At 40.7% G+C, this 17,001-nt stretch overlaps 1 protein-coding gene across 5 annotated transcripts in view; it reads right to left on the reverse strand.

The window, feature by feature from the left end:
- Window positions 1-16,058, reverse strand: part of FGFR1 (fibroblast growth factor receptor 1) — a 77,864-nt gene extending 61,806 nt beyond the window's left edge. For 2 of the 5 annotated variants that reach the window (XM_040414768.1, XM_040414769.1), the window contains exons 1-2: window positions 15,474-16,058; window positions 1,786-1,954 (exon numbers count right to left, since the gene is read on the reverse strand). In XM_040414768.1, coding sequence (XP_040270702.1) covers window positions 1,786-1,876 — 91 coding nt within the window. In that variant the 5' untranslated portion in view covers window positions 1,877-1,954; window positions 15,474-16,058. Of the gene's footprint in view, window positions 1-1,785; window positions 1,955-15,469 lie in introns of all 5 variants that reach the window. The other 3 variants (XM_040414765.1, XM_040414767.1, XM_040414770.1) reach the window with 3 other exon arrangements.
- Between the last annotated feature and the right edge of the window lie 943 nt (window positions 16,059-17,001).

Here is a 17,001-nt window from a genome sequence, read left to right on the forward strand (position 1 = left end):
TAGCCCTGCAGAGACCAACACTGACCATGGGGATGAGTCAAGATCTACATGGTCCTTTAACAGCCATTTCTCCCACATGGCCTTTCTCTAGGGTATTTGCAAACCTTCCCCCCCCCCCATGGCTTCTACAGTATTTAAACCCTTGTTCTGCTCAATGTGTCCCTAAAAGCCCATAGATTTCCCTGCGTCCATAGAAGGTACTTTTACATTATATACATTCTTGTGCTAGCCTTCAATTTCACAAATGTTGCTGTACAGAGGAGATGTTTCAATGTAAACTGTAATTTTTATCCACCCACATCAGATGTCTATCCTATCTATTTCAGTGTATAGAAGGATCAGTAACACAGGGCTGCATTCTGGTAGCTTCACAAGAGACTGCCAGAGAGGTATGTAAGTGTTTACCTAGAAGATGAGTGCAGATACCCTGGGGCTATGGAAAGGAAGACAAGTTCTTCGTTGGGACAAAGGCAAAACAGGAAGTCTGTGCTGGATTATCTGAGCCCCAAGGCTGGAAACCTGCTTTGCTCTATATGGTTTGGCAGCCATCAGGGATAGAATTTCCTTCATCGCCATTGACAAACATAGGTGAGTGGAATGCATAAAGGTGGTGCATAATGATCCACCCATTATCATCCAACCATGAATGATTTATGACCTTAGCACGTATAATATTAACTACAATATTTGAGCTTCGATTGGTGTCACAGATGCCAACGTTCAGCCAAAACTCTCAGTTCCTATCACATCTATCTAAGAGAAAGGGCATTATAAAGGTGCCCATACAACATAAATCGCTTTCACCAAGCATGCATATCTTTTCAATGGAGAGGAGAGTAAAGGCTGTATTACACCAACAGATTATCTGACCAACTTCTGTCCAATCAGACCAATAGTTGGTGTGTATAACAAAAGATCTGTTTGTGTAAACAGCCACCTGACTAATGGTTGGTCAGAAAATCAGTAACATAATCTGTTGGTGTAATATAGTACTTAGATATTTTCAAGACATGTCCAATGGTGGCTTATCTCCCATGAAAACAAAGGATTGGGAACAAAATAATTCATGCCCCATCCTTCTCCCCCCCCCCCCCCCCCCTCAAATGTAATTAGTCAGGGATGCAGACAAATGATTTCAGACATCCATTTGCAATTAATCGTTTTTTGGATTACTCCAGTGCATTACAGTAACAATATTTCAGGCCATAACATGATCTTGCCCTTTGCCAAGCCAATTTGTGTTTGCACCCTGCTAAAGGTGCAAACACAAATTAGCAGCCGATCCCAAGCAGGGTGCAAACACAAATTGGCTTCACAAAGGGCCGGATCATGTTATGGCCTGAAACCTTGATACTGTAATGCACTTTTCAGCTAGAGTATATTACTTGCAATTGGAGGGCTGTCTGAAGTTGTTTGTCTGTATTTAAGTTACAAGGTCCTTAGGTGGAGTAGGACCGGAACAGGACGAGCACCGTAAAAAAGCTCCAAATTGGACGAGTGCCGATATATTTATTTAAATGTTTGTCCCAGTCATTAGTCAGGGGAGAATCAGGACAGCCCCATACACATCAAAATAGTTGGCTGGTCCTGCTGAATTTGTCAGGTTTGGCCGACTTATGAATGGACATCTTCAGACTATCTAGTAGAATTAAGTTTCTGCTCAGTTGAATGTATTTAAAAAAAAATAAAAAATAATATAATCAGGGACTTCTATGATAATCTACGACTACTTGATACCCATTTCGAATGAAAATAAAACATAGCAAAACAGCAACAATGACTTACCTTGGTCTGACAAGGTGGAAGGGGGCCGGGCAGCTGAGAGAGCAGCGCCGAGTAGGACACCCCAGAGAAGCAATGACCTTCCAGAGAACATCCCCACTCGGCTAGTGCAGGCCAACGGAATCCATGAGGCCTCCAGTGTCAAGAGGAGGAGACGAGCCTCACGCTGTTCCTGAATAAAAAAAATAATAAAAAAAAGAGACAAACATGTTATAGACCAAGCATTCACAATCCTACTATTTAATAAACCCAACAAAAACAAAGTCAATGGGACATGCACAATTCTTAGCAGATGTGGCGTTGCTCATACGAATAGCCACATCGAAGGCCATCCACTCCCTACCATCTAACTGTATAATACTCTGTAAACTCTGGTTTACAATTCAGAAATATGGGCAATTTTCCAGTAAAATCAGCTTTTATATTGGCTCATGATCAATAGACAACCGTGGACCTTTATTCTACCTCTATAGATCATATTAGAAGCAGGAAGGTAGAAAACTTGAATAACGTTTCTCGAGTCTATGTGAGGTGGAGCGAGAACAGACAGGAAACATATTAGGCCAATAATGTGTTTTAAACAAAAGAATAGAACTGTGATTATGTCTCGGCCAAGATTTAGATTTTTTTCTGAATGCCACACCAGCACTGCAACATAGTCAAAGTCCGACATTCTACTTACAGTAGATGCAACAACGGACTGAGGTAAATCTGAAGCATATACAAAAATAGTCAACAAATTTGACGGGGTTACTTGTAGATACATACACCAAAGATACAACTGGGATCGGCTGACCATCTATTGTATAGCAGCAGACAATTCAGACAGACTGAAAGAGATACTTTTGTCTGTCATTTTTTTTCTGGATAGAATGATTTTGAAGTCACTTTGTATGTCCTATTTCCAGTCCTGGCTCTTTAACGTTCTCCTTTGTTTGGACTTATAGCAGACACTCAACTCTCTAAGTCAGACCATCACTGCGACTAGAGAGACCCCCCTCCAGTGACTCAATTAGACTATTACATTGATAAATGCAATGCTTTTTTTTGTTGGGACACCTTTATATAAGTCTATCAATAGAACACCAGAGCTGTCATACTGTTATACCAGTTCAACACATACTATTATCATGAGGATTATCCTTCAGATAACACCTTCCCCTCCTAGTAGCAGTAAACTGACATTGATCATCTGTTTAGGAGTTTTGCTGCCAGCTGCAGAAGGACAATATTTTGCACTTAATTTTCAATGTACTTATTTATTTTATGCAGCGCTGACATATTACACAGAGATTTACAGACATTAGCATCATGCTGTCCCCAATGGGGCTCACAATCTAAGTTCCCCATCAGTATGCCTTTGGAGTGCGGGAGGAAACACGGGAAGAACGTACAAACTCCATGCAGATGTTGTTCTTGGTCAGATTCGACCTCAGGACCCCAGCGCTGCAAGGCACCAGGGCTAACTTTTCAATGTCCTAGTACTGCCTGAAAAGTGTACACAGAATATGCTTGGCAAAATGGGGTCACAAATAGAAAACAAAATTATTATTTCAGGCTTGACATTAAAAGGGTTATCCAATTTCTCAACTCCCCGCCCCATGTGCCGGGCCTTCACAGGTAATATACTTACCCCGCTCCCGGCACCGCTCCTGGTCTCTGCACCGCCGCAGCTGCTTATCACTGTACACAGATGAAAACATCCTGTTTCGGGAGAAGGGGGGGGGGGGGGGAGAAACAGCTAATGGTAGGTGGGGACGAAGCTCCCTAGCATCGCGGGTGACGCTAGGGAGGCTCGTCCCCGTCTGCCATTGCCGCCCCCCCCCCTTCCCCGACACCGGATGTTTTAATCTGTGTACAGGGAGAAGCAGTAGCGGCAATGCGGGAAGCTGGTTAAGTATATTACCTGTGAGGGGCCCGGCACATGTGGGTTTTTGAGAAATTGGATAACCCCTTTAACTATTGACATTAGTTAAAGGGAGCCAACTCTTTGCCTGTTGTCCTTGTGTGGGACTGGCACATGTAATGTGTATGGTATGGTATGGAATGGCAATGTTGTAGTCTCAAGTCTACAGGGAAATCTACATGTGGACCTTGCTTTTGCAGGTTGGGGGTAGGGTGGGGGGTTAAAAAATCCTGGGCATTCCCAAAAAAGTAACCAGGGCACTCTTAATTGTTCTAGAATGTACATCAAACTTAGGCAACAATACTTGAAATACTGTACAGGAACAAGGTGGGCTGCTGGAGTCCATACCCACAGACCTTTTTATACCTATTACCCATTTACTGCTATAATCAAGATAGGTTGCTTTGAAACAATCTGAAGCTCAAAACTGCCACCAGAAGGTAAAAAAACGTGAATGAAAGAAATGAGGGCTTCACTAGCAATAAACAGTATAAAATACCACTGTCCAGTAAGCAGCTGCATTATATTTTAGATGGCCTTTACAAATTGAGGTCTAAAAGAGAAAACACATTAAATGCTATAAAAGAAAGACTTCCTTTCTACTATGACCTCCACAGCCTGACCTCAAGTCACCTTTCTGTCTAACTAACCTTTCTCGAATGCTCTGATGATCTCCGACAGCAAGTAGAGCAGCATATAGAGGAAATGAAGGAAGTTCTACACGGTACAAAACAATTGTCTCACCGGATATGAATTACTGTGAGATTATACATTGGGGAATAAAATAAAAAATAAATAAAAAAAAGTTAACAGAATAATTCTTAGAATTTAACAGTCTAATAAAAAGCATGGCCAGATAGGACCTCATGCACATGGTCATGTTACAGCTCTGTTGTATAGAGCTATAATGGGGACAACTAGAGGTCTACGAGTCCATAGTCAACCATAAAGTAGACCAAATAATGTGAATTTTGGGAGGCAGTTAGTTTACTCCTGAAACCAGTTGACTTTTCTTTTAGTTGCTCGACAAGGAGAACATTTATAGGCAAAAAAAAAAGGAAAAATGAGAGAGAAAGTATAGGCACCAGTCTACTGGGATTAATCCAGCTTTGATCGACCAGTGCATGTAATAGTGTGGCCAAAAATTAATTTAAAAAGGAGTTGTCCCACAAAAAAAATAAAAATAAATATTGTGCAGTTTTCAAACCAGCTCCTGGATCTGAATACTTTTGCAATTGCTAGCGATGAGCGGCATAGGCAATATTCGAATTCGCAATATTTTGCGCATTTTTGGCCGAATATTCACCATAAATTCGATTTCTCCAGTTATTGTTTACTTGATTGCGAAAATGGGCAATGTAATATATTTGCAATAAATTCGCGATTAGAATATTCAACACTATTCGCGAATACGTATATATAGCGCTATATTCTAAATATTCACGAATTCTAGAAGTGACGATATTCGCGATAAAAATTCGCGATTCTAATATTCGCGCTAAACACTAGTAATTGCATGTAATTAAACATTTAGTCTAGGCACTGAGTTATTCAATAAAATGTATCTGTATAGGGCCACCTGCTGTTTGTTCTTTTTCTTATTTTTCTGGATACCTAGCTGTGGTGGATACAAACACTTCATCCTTAACTGCCTACTGAGCTATGATTGGGAGAGATCTGCAGCAGAAAGGACATGCTCCCTGACCTTCAGCTGAGAGAACACTCGCCCTGAGCTGCCAGCTTGATATATATTAGGCAGAGCAATCGGAACAATGAATGGGGAGATTTCTGGATCCCTGTTAGGTAAAAGGCTGGTTCTAGGTTTGTACTATATGAGGTCTGATTTTTATTTTTTTACATTAAATCATGGAATAATCCCTTTAACACATCAAACCTGACCAACTATGATAATCTACCATGTTGATCAAGAAGTAGACCAATTAAAAACCTTGCAGGTGTCTAAACTTCTTCTCACGGACATGGACAATTCACCGTATCTCCATACACAGCAATTAGATTGAAACGCCCATCAATCACCAATACAGCTCACATCTTATTTGGACATGTGGTGCAGCTGCACAGATGGTCATGTGGTAAATAGAGGTGAAAGGGCTTTAGGGCATATTTTATTTTAACGATATTAAAAGATCTGACAGAACTAATGTACAGATGGAATTTGTAAAGTGCTACCAATTAAAAAGCAGCTATTGTTTACCCACAGATATTACTAAATAGGTGGAACCAGTAATCTATGAAGAGCTTCATTATATGGACTGGAGGACATCACGTAGCAATGTTCTTCAACATTGCCAACATGTATACAAATTGAAAATATCATATCTTAGTAAATCCAAGCAGGTCACCCAAGAGTACCTCATGTTCCTGAAGAAACACAATCTAAGCCAAGACAAATGGATCCAAGGACACCATCACAGTCAAGCGTTGCTCAAATCTTTCTCCCCTTATGGCCTAAAAATGGTTTACCATGTTCATGTAAAACATCAAATGTGGTGCTGTTTCTGGAAGGAGGCAACCATGTTTTTATTGTAACCCTGGACAATCCTTTCAAACCATTAGTTAGCTTTCACTTAGCATAAATGTTCCATAAAAAGAAAGAACAGCACAGCCAGGAAGACTGCAAACTAAACATGTCAAACAAGGACGACAGACTTCCTCAATTGATCACAGGGCACGTCAAGTATCAAGAGATACATAAACCACTCAGACATATCTTAACTGCTGAGTGATGGCCTATTCCAGTGGGATCATCTGCTTTCCCTCATGTTCCTGATTATTACATAGACCTTAAAATTGCAGAAGATAAGGTTAGATAGGTCTACCTCCCAGAAAACTCGATGGAGATTGGAGTCTGGTCCTCTAGAGAAAGCCAATAAATATAGCGCCAACTTCTAAATGATAAAGAAAAGATGATTTAAAATTCACCTAGACAGGCCAATATTAACCATTAAATCAAAGGGTTGGTCTTAAGGCCAACAAAGACATCATCTGACATTACTATTACATTTCAAGTCTGAAGTAGCAATATACTAAAATATAGGAGGTACAATTCACAAATATGAAGGCACAATAAACATGAAAATTGCCAGAAATTACATAGGTCCGTTGAATTAAGATTTATATGATGGAGTCTGACATCCTAGAGAAATCTACTATATGTAGATGTCAGTATTAACTAAGACATGTACCTCCTGCTGGATCATCTTTGAGGGTAGGTCCAAAGGTCAACTATGACATGACAACCATCACTTTGATTACAATTTGTAAGTTTGAAGAAGAGCCCTAGCACCACCTGAAGGTTCAATTCACATATTAGAGACTTCCAATTTTAACCTTTTCCACATGGACTACACAGAGACAATGGAAACAGAGAACAATAGCTCCTCGTAGTCCATTGAGACACACCTTAAAATTTGATATTTCCTATGGAAAACATCAAAATATCAAGTTTTAATACACCATACGTCTAATACTAGTAACAAAGAAACTTGGGCTTCCTATTTTAACATTTTGTTTTGTTCTAGGTCAACAATGAGAGATCCCCAGAGATACATTGTACCAGTCCACCCTGCACTAAGAAAAAAAAAAAATCCTTGTGAGAAAACTGTATATGCCTTTAACGCAAACATTATTGGAATCAGACGCCAGAGGCTGAACTAAGTATTTAATATTACTCTGTCACATATAAAAACCTAACTGGGTTATGAGCAATGTGTTATTAAATTCTGACAAATTAATATTTTCCAATGCCTGCTCCAAAAATTATTTGCAGAAAACATACAAAGAAAAGTCTCTAAATTTGCCAGCAGCACGTAAATACTAACTTCAAGCGATATGGTTTTAACCCTTGTGCCACATTCTGATAATGCCATGCCATCCTTGCTACCACTAGTGCACATTAGCATCTGCCGCTGCCAACAGACAGGCATACGTCAGTGCCGTCTGCGTTTTCCGTGGACAGCACACATAACCATTGACTGTAATGTGTGTACTCACACATCAGTGGTTTTCCACGGACCGTGGGTCAGTGGTGACACCATGAAAGCATGTCCTAATTTGTCGCACACATTAAAGTCTTTGGGTCTGTGAAAACCACAGATACAACATGGATGCAATCAGTGTTTGGTTTGTGGTTTTCATAGATCATTGCTAGGAGATGCTCTGGAAGCTAATTTTCAGCCTAGCAGTGTCTGTGAAACACAGATGACACATGAGGGGCAAAAAATAGACATAGACCAAACACGGGATGTTCATGGACATCTTTACGGATTAACCACCGACCATATTATCAAGGACACGAAAGTGTGAATGAGGCCTCAGGGGACCAAGCTACCAATTTCCCAGTTGGGAAACATCCATTATCAGCTGATCTGACATTGCTGAATAGTTTTCCTTCAGCATTTAAATCAGTCTGGATGAAAATATTATTTATAGTCCATGACAAGTTTTTGTGTGGGTTTTGGAAATTTTACTCATGGGGCATACAGAATGGTATAATTGGGTAGCCATGTCAACCATAGTGATGCTTGTTCTGAAGGTACAATAATTACCTCTATCAACATAGGTATTTACAACAGCTAAAGCTTACAGGAAGGAATGTGGTCAAAGTGGCTGGTTACCTGAGGAAAATTACTAGGGAAAACATCCAGACTTTCATGGAATAAAGAAGCCCACAATGTGAGAACTATAGGCCCAAACTGGTTTGGAACCATTGAAATGCTCCGGATCTCTCCTTGAAGGAAAGCCAGCTATATACTTTACTTAGACTGATGTAACAGAGGGCAACAGTATGCAAAATGTCTCTGGTGAGACTCATTTTTCAGCATGGATGTGTAGAAAAGGCCAAGAGATGATAAGCGAATAAAGAAAAGCCAGTCCGGCCAACACCCGTAGACCATGCCGTAATTGGCAGTTTCTTAAAGAGCAACTCTCAACATGGCTGCTTTAGTAAATACTCGTACTGCATATGAAATATGAATTCTGTAGCAACTTTTCTTTGAATTGTGGTGTTCCTCCCAGTTATTTATGAATAAATTGACAACTGGGTGTTACCACTTTCCCTTTACCAAAGGGAAAAGTCCCTACACTATCTGTCAGTGACAGAACAATGCAAGACTGTGCAGGGAGACACCCCTAACTAGTAACACCCAGTTGTCACTTTATGCATACATTTCTCAGAGGAATTAAAAGAGGAATGGCATAATGAGAAAATATAACCCAGTAATTACTAAAACAGACATGTCAGCAGAGATGGGTGGATTGTCCACCTTTGGAGAGTCTCTCTCTAACTTTGACGTCTACTGAAGGGCCCCATCTCTATATCTGTGTCTTACTGGCTCTTGTGCTTATATAACCTTGTCCCTCATAGATATAATTAGTAGTTTAGAGTGTTTTGCTGTATGTTCGTTTTATAGTTATCCATCGACGCGTCCATTAACAACACATATAGGTGAGAACAAAGAGAACTGAAAGCCTGGAAGCAGCAAGCTATGAAATGCACATTGATATGCTCTTATTACCGTACACACCTGCAAGGCAAAACGAAAAAATCCAGCAGCCAGATGGCACCAGCCTGCGACAATCAAAATAATTTATGTTTCCAGACGTGCAGGTTATTAGTATACACTAGATTATCAATTACCAAAAGGTCTATATTTAGCATACAGGAAAACTGGCATGTACTTGGGGCACCACCAGGGGCTTAACGAGGACCTACGGGGCCCCATAGCAAAACTTAGAATGGGGCGCCTCACCAACAATAGGAGAAGCTTATAATTATTAATCATGGTTTTCCTAATGTACGGGGATAATGCACACAGTAGTGTCACAATGGTGAGATAAAGGTAAACCCTGAAGTTAAGGTCCCTTTACATGGGACGACAGAGCAGCAGATTATCGGGAAGGAAGAGCTAATACTATGGCTCTTCCCCAAACTGACTTGTTCTTTGCACAGCGCGATCTGCTGCCGGCAAATGGCGATTTTTGCATACACAAAAAATCATCAGATTACTCGTTCATCGGGTAATCGGCAGTACAGTTACACCACCAGATCTTTAAGATTCTCGAGCGTGTAAAAGGGCTCTTTACAGCACAGGCATAATGTTCTCAATGATGTCATAATACAGTGATAAGGCTCATAGCGGTATCACAATAGTAGATAATACACATGGTGATGTAAAGAAATCAGTGATGTCACAGCACGGAAATAGTGCAAAAAGTAATGCACTCTTCCATTGCCCATATACATCACAAACTGCCCAAATGACTTCGTTATTGAGGCCCCATAACAGCTGCTATGCCTACTACCCTGGTGGTTATGCCAGTGGGCACCACAATTTACAGAGCAGGATTTTTCTGCCCACTGGTGGAGAACATATTACACGTTACATAAGCATTCAGATGAAAAAGCAATACAATTCAGACACGACCTCCAATTTAGCCATTATCATCTGAATAACAGGCATAGCCAAACAGTAATAATATGTTGATGATAGCTTCTTAACTGGCTCCACCATAACTTTACAGCTCTGTGCCTTGATGTCACACTTCTAGGGCAATACACTCCAGCTCATTTAGATCAATGCCGGTTATTGGTACACTATATTTTAATAAACTGCACCCTTTATGGTCAACGGCCTCAAATAAATGAACCATGACAATAATAAAATTATCACATGGCATGCAAATGTCAGCAGTTTAGATTTGAAGCGTAGGTACTGTGTGTAAGAACCTCATGCCACCAGTTGGAAGGTAGCTACCCTACAGGTCAACATTTTACCTTTAAAATAGGCCTTGAGACATAATTTAGGATTAAAGCCATTCTTTGAAAGATGTGGAATCAGTCAATGACATGGTCATGGATATAGTCATGGATAATGAACTACAACTTCAAGCATTTGAACTTACTACATTGTAAAAGGGTTGTCTCAGCGTGTGCACTAGTTGATGTTCAACCACTGTGACCCAATACCTAATATGAAGGTATCATGCCACTTCATCTTCTGTTGGCTTCATTTGACTATCTTCGAAGGCCAAATGGTCAGCCCACTATGGTCAATGGTCCACCATGTGTCCCCCTACAAAAGCCGAGCTGAAATGACTGCCATCATTTTATTTTGGCAGGTGTTGCAATAGATATACCACCCATGTCCATGCCAAATCAACTCTTTCTAAACTCGCAGTGCCGCCGCAGCCTTCTCTCTACTCCCCAAGCACAGCGCCACCCATTTCATAGCGGGTGACTGTGCTTGGTATCACAGCTCAGTCCTGTCCCATTCACTTCAATGGCGCCAAGCTGTGCCTAGGCCATGTGACCAATGAGCGTGACATCACATGACCTAGGGAAAGTTGCGAGAAGGCTGCGGCAAAACTGCCAGTGCCTTCTCAAATGAAACACATTAATAAGCACATTTCAAAATGGGAAGCACATCAAACAATAAAAAGGTATACAATTTTATTGGATCGATTAAAAACAATACCGAAATCTAGAGAACTCCAAATGCATAATAGGAGAACCTCCCCTCACAGCACAATTCATGATACAACCATTAAAAAGAGGTCCAGGCAATACTAATCAATACACTGATTGAAGTAAATAATTTGTTGACCATTAAAAAAAAATTAAAAAAGAAGGAGTCAAGAATCACAATTCAGCTTTACAAGGGGCCTTCTCAAATAGCTGATTGGCGGGGATCCTTGGTTTCGGACCCCCCACTGATCAGTTACTGAGGACCTATCCAGAGGACAGGTCATCCACAAAAATATCTCGGAGAACCCCTTTAGGGCCTCAGCCTTCCCCTTCTGCTCAGCAGATATACGTTTAGCTAAGAGACAACTATAATGGCCACCATTACAGCTCCAGCAGGGTTTATTACATTACTTTTTCTAATTTTTAAATGGCAAATAGGTTTCTAAGAAACTAGTATAGTGGCCTTGGTGGAAGATGATGCGACTCGTGGTTTTATATTTTTCAAAATTTCAAGGCACGGTTTGTTACAGGCTGGTACAGGGTTAATGGGACCACTCTCCTGGATAATCAATATTACCCATCGTTTTATTACATTTCCAGTGCCAAGCACAGAAAAAGGAAATCTTTGATTGTTCATAATTGCATAAGAAGGATATATAGGGCTTTTCTAGGCCTTTTATACTGAAGACCTAAGCTCTGGATCAAAATCTTATCACTGGGATTCCGATACCTCACATCCCCGCCAGTCAGCTGAAGCCCTGGAGCAGGAACTACATAGCTCCATTAATCGTGTAGTGGACTAGGCTGGTCACTGCAGCGCTGCCCACATTGAAGTTAATACGGCAGCAACCAGCCCCGTCTACCACACAATGGGTGGAGCCGTCTAGTTCTGCAGAAGAAATTATAGGTGGGAGAGCAGGGTGTGGGACCCCTGCTAATCAGGAGTGGACAACCCCTTTACGACTCCTACTCTAAATTCAAAATCTGATCTAGAAGGAAGTCACAACCACTGCAACATTAACCAATGTGTTCAAGAGTGTGCAAAAAGAAATAGACTCAAATAGTGCTCACACTTTATTTATTTTTTTAAAGCTGCAGTTTTTGACAGTTTTTCATGTAGTCTTTTAAGCCAAATCCAGAAGTGAATGTGAAAGAAACGGGAAACATAAAGGAAGGCGTTCTACTTCTCCTTTCTGATGGATCCACGTCTGGTGTTGGCTCAAGAAACTGCATCAAAACATTTTTTTTTTATGTGTGTGTGAAACCACCCAAAAGGAAGTCTCATCTAAAGTATTTAGGAACATATGTATTCTCTCCCCACCCCCGAAACTCATTTACCAAGCTCAGATTGGTAGCTACATGTCCTCTGTAGGTCAGTTTTAGGGACAGTCCATCTGGAAATCTAATATTTCCATGGGTTTCCAAACCACCTGGGAAAACAATTTCATGGTTAGATCATGTGGCCTACAGCCTCTTCACACCTAACCTTATGTTTCTGTCCAGCAGGGCTACTTCAAAGGCTGGTCATGAAAGCAGATGGTTATTGTCGCCTATTTGGAACAGGGAAACCCTGCAAAACAGCCAGTTAGACCTGAAAAACAAACAACCCTTCCATATACAACCAGGTCTTAAGTTCCAAATTAACACGTACTCTAAATATGCACATCCCTAATTGCATACAATCCAGCTGTTTCCTATATGTTATAGGCCAATGTTTTTAGATTTTGGTGGACATCAGACCATTACCGAATGTCCCATCACAAAAATTATATATAGAAACCTCTAATCGCCTTGATGTTGACATTTGGTGATCCTTTTTGAAGGACAACTTTCGTATGATGGGTGACTGTGCGGACTTACTGCCTGAAGCAGTTGTGTTATGGTATCCCATTGTGCGCCACTCAAAGTAGCCATGACAAAAGGCTTTGGGCAAGTTGCAGGAAACTACAATGTAGCCATGATATTCTCTGGAGCAAGTTAACAGGAGAAACAAACAACAAGGAAGGGATATCTGTTGCCGTGAGCAAGACTGAAGGTTGACTTGATGAATGTCTAACAGTCATCACCCCTGACTGCCCATCAACATGCAGATTAGACTTGGCCAACGTGCTTGTTATTTTGATAGGATGGAAAGGATAAAAATCTGCTGTTGGAACTGAAGTCATTGAGAGATCAAGAATGGAATAGGTTAAAGACTTGCAAGATGCATGGTCATCTGACAGCAGAAAACCATCTACCTGTCCCAGTAGTCATTCAATTTTCAATAGATCCTAATGATATTGTCAGGATTGACTGACACATTTTTGGGACTTTATCCACACAGATTTAAATATGTACCAGGCTGGGACACCATGACTTGACTAAACCAATTACATACATGGGAACAACCAAACCCATTTGTTTGCATATGGACAATCGCAGAAAGTGCCAAACTTTGAATGCTCAAATCCCCATATGTTCTCCAGCAACACATACAATGAAACATATAATCTGCCATGACAGTAAATTACTGCATGAAGCCAACGTACGCAATACAGTTTTCTAATTAGGCTCCAGGTACTGAGACGTCACTGTAAAGTCACCCTGGGGCACAGAACTGTAAAGGTTTCACAGGCACCATCTCTTCAGCCAACAGGTTGAGATAAGCAAGACAAATTATCGACGTATGTGGAACGCCAGCATTTAATCTAATTATTTACTGCAAATCAGACACATTTGTAACACACGGATGGAAACAATGGACTGAGGACTGAATGAGCAAGACCTGGAGACGAGGACTTGCCGGAAACGAATCGTCACCTCCAAAATTTCCAAACCACGTCAGTGCACGGGGTGAAGAGAACATTTTTGCCACACTAACTCATCTTGTTTTAAGATGCTGGATCACACATGTCAATGTGTCACACACTATAAAATGTATACTCTGGAAAACTGGCACATATTTTGCCAATTTCTGGGACATCTACCAGCAACATTACTATTTTTGGTGCCTTTGTAAGGTATCCACCTTCACAGCTTAGAAGTGCAACATCTTGGGTTAAAATCCTCAGGAACATAAAAGACTGTATAAAGAAAGGGTTTAGTACTAGGAATGACATAACGGCATCACAAAAACATCCAAAGAAGCTAGCAACCACTAGACCAAAGATGGTTCCATGCTCTTCTGGATGGTCTTGCAGTCCTATAACAGCTAGTAGTCTACTGATCGTCTAAGGTGCATGGCTTTTGGAATAGCCACGTTGTCCAGGTTATTTTTTTTAAGCCAAACCCATGAGTAGTTTTTTTTTTTGTCATATCTGTCCTTAATACCATTTTGGCTTCAAAAACTGCATAAAAAAAACCCGAACGTAAGGCAGCACCTTAGTTCTCTGCCTTCAATATTTGTCATCTGAGGTTTGCACCTGCACAAACACAAAAAAAATCTGAGAGCTTAAAAGAGATAAAAAGGTGCGAAGAGGAGACTTTAGATAGATAAAGTTTTTATATTGAGGAGAACAAGTTACTGAGCCTGACCCAGCAAAGTAGTTCATCTACAGGCTGGGTTTATAATGGAGTCATGGAACATTCTATTACAAACACTTTCCGTACTTCTCTCTCAAACACTTTTTGTGTCTGGTGTAGAGACTCTCTACGAGCAAAGGGGAGATATAACATTCTTTGATTCTCACGAACAGCCCCATCACACATGAGACTACTAATGTCCTTGCAGGCAATTCACCATGAGCTAGCTACTGTGGAACTACAATAACCAGAATGCCCCCCAGTAAGGAAAGCGTGCTGACATGTTTCAGAAAACTTTTTGGAAAACTGGACAGAGAGGTAATTAGACCATGTAGTGTAGACTCTCAGACTATTACGTAAAAAATGTAGATCTAATAAAGCAAAAATAGATGTGCAATACAATACGGATAATGAAACTGATAATAATTATAAATGAAAATAAAAAAATGCTATTGTAGTTCTCATTTAAAAGAAAATGAAAACTCCTGGCTGGAAAGTTGAATGACTAGAGAGGCAGACATTGAAGTCACCTATTGTACAAGTATGAAAACATAGGAACTGAGCAGGAAACTGTGATAGAAAACATATGTGCTGAATGGATCCCCCTGACTTACTTCATCATCATCATCATCAAAGCCAATGAACAGAATAAAATAAAGCAAAATGCAGTTTTAATACAATCACCTAAACCTAGTTTAGCATAAAAAACCTTAATAAAATACAAACATCCTGAAATCAACAAACCTAATACTAGCAGCAAACACTGGCGTGTAAGTATAAAGGGAAATATTTACCCACTTGGAATGCTTGATTCTTGGCACTGAAGTCTTCTCCTTTTATCTTCCTGAAGATTTCAACGGTTACAAAAAAAATATATATATATAAAAAATAAATAAATTAAAACTTATATAAAAACAAGGTTTTGTTTTTCGCCCAACTTCCAAAAAGTCTTAACCCTTTAGTTGCTCTCAGGAAAAGGAGATAAATATCGGGAGAGGGTGGATTTTTCTTGAAGTAACAAAACTTCTTGAAGAGGAAAAAATAAATTCAAAAAGTCTTGGAAGTATTGGAAGAATAAAAAAGGGGAGAGAGTTTAATTTAAACCATCTGGTGCCCTTAAGACAAAAATGTGGGCTGTGTGAAGCACCTCGAGGAGATCCAGGGAGAAGAGAAAGTTTTAAAGGTGGAAATAAAAAAAGATAAAGTTTTCCTTCCAGTGATCAAAACAAAAAAGAATCTTGAAGATGAAAAATAAAGACGGTTTGTGAGACAATATATCCAGCTCTGCTAAGTGTGCATGAGGCAGTAGTGTATCCCTCCAAGTGTGCAGGATTTCTTGAGCATGGGGAGAAGTGAGGCAGCTCCTATTCAGACTTAACAATACACTGCAGTCCCATCCCCCATGTTCCCTACAAGAATTTGCAGCCCCTCCCAGGCAGAGTTCATTTACACAATCCCCTCCCAGCCTCTCAGATTTCTCCCTGTGCACACTGGGTGTTGTAGTTTACATGCCAGCCTCCCCCCCCCCCCCCCCCCTCCTCTCTCTCTCTCTCAGGCTTCACTGAATATGAATACACATACAAGCAAGTGGTCAGGGAAGAGGACGCGGAGACTGTACTTCTGTCCAGTCCTGGCTCTGGGGGCAATGCTGCTGGCTTTATATGTGGCTTAAGCCTCATTTGCACAGACTTATTTTGTTTCCGTTCTGTTTATTTTGCGGAACCATTCACTTCAATGAGGCCGCAAAACCCCCCCAGAAATGACTCTGTGTGCATTCCGTTTCCGTATGTCCGTTCCGCAAAAAGATAGAACATGTCCTATTATTGTCCGCATTACGGACAAGGATAGGACCGTTCTATTAGGGGACAGCTGTTCCGTTCCGCAAAATGCACACGGACGTCATCCATATTTTCTGCGGATCTGTGTTTTGCAGACAGCAAAATACATACGGTTGTGTGCATGAGCCCTAAATCCGTGAAAAGGTGATGCCTCCGTGAAGATGTCCGTGATGGATCCGTGTGTCCATTTTTTGCTATCCGTGTGTAGAGCAGAAAAATAATTTTCAAAGCATCTCTTCCTAATGATCCGTGAAACACGGATCGCAACCGTGTTGCATCCGTGGTTTTCCACGGACCCATAGACTATAATAGGCGTGACAAAATAGAGCATGCATCCGTGCTAAAAAAACCGACCCACGAACCGTGGTAAAAAACTAATGTGTGAATACACACATTAAAATGAACGGGGACGTGTGCTGTCCGTGGAGAACACGTACAGCACATGTACGTGGAGCACTGACGTGTGAATGAGGCTTTGTAAGTTTACC

This window comes from Bufo bufo, chromosome 1 (genome assembly GCF_905171765.1).
Source record: "Bufo bufo chromosome 1, aBufBuf1.1, whole genome shotgun sequence".
Lineage (NCBI taxonomy): Eukaryota > Metazoa > Chordata > Amphibia > Anura > Bufonidae > Bufo > Bufo bufo.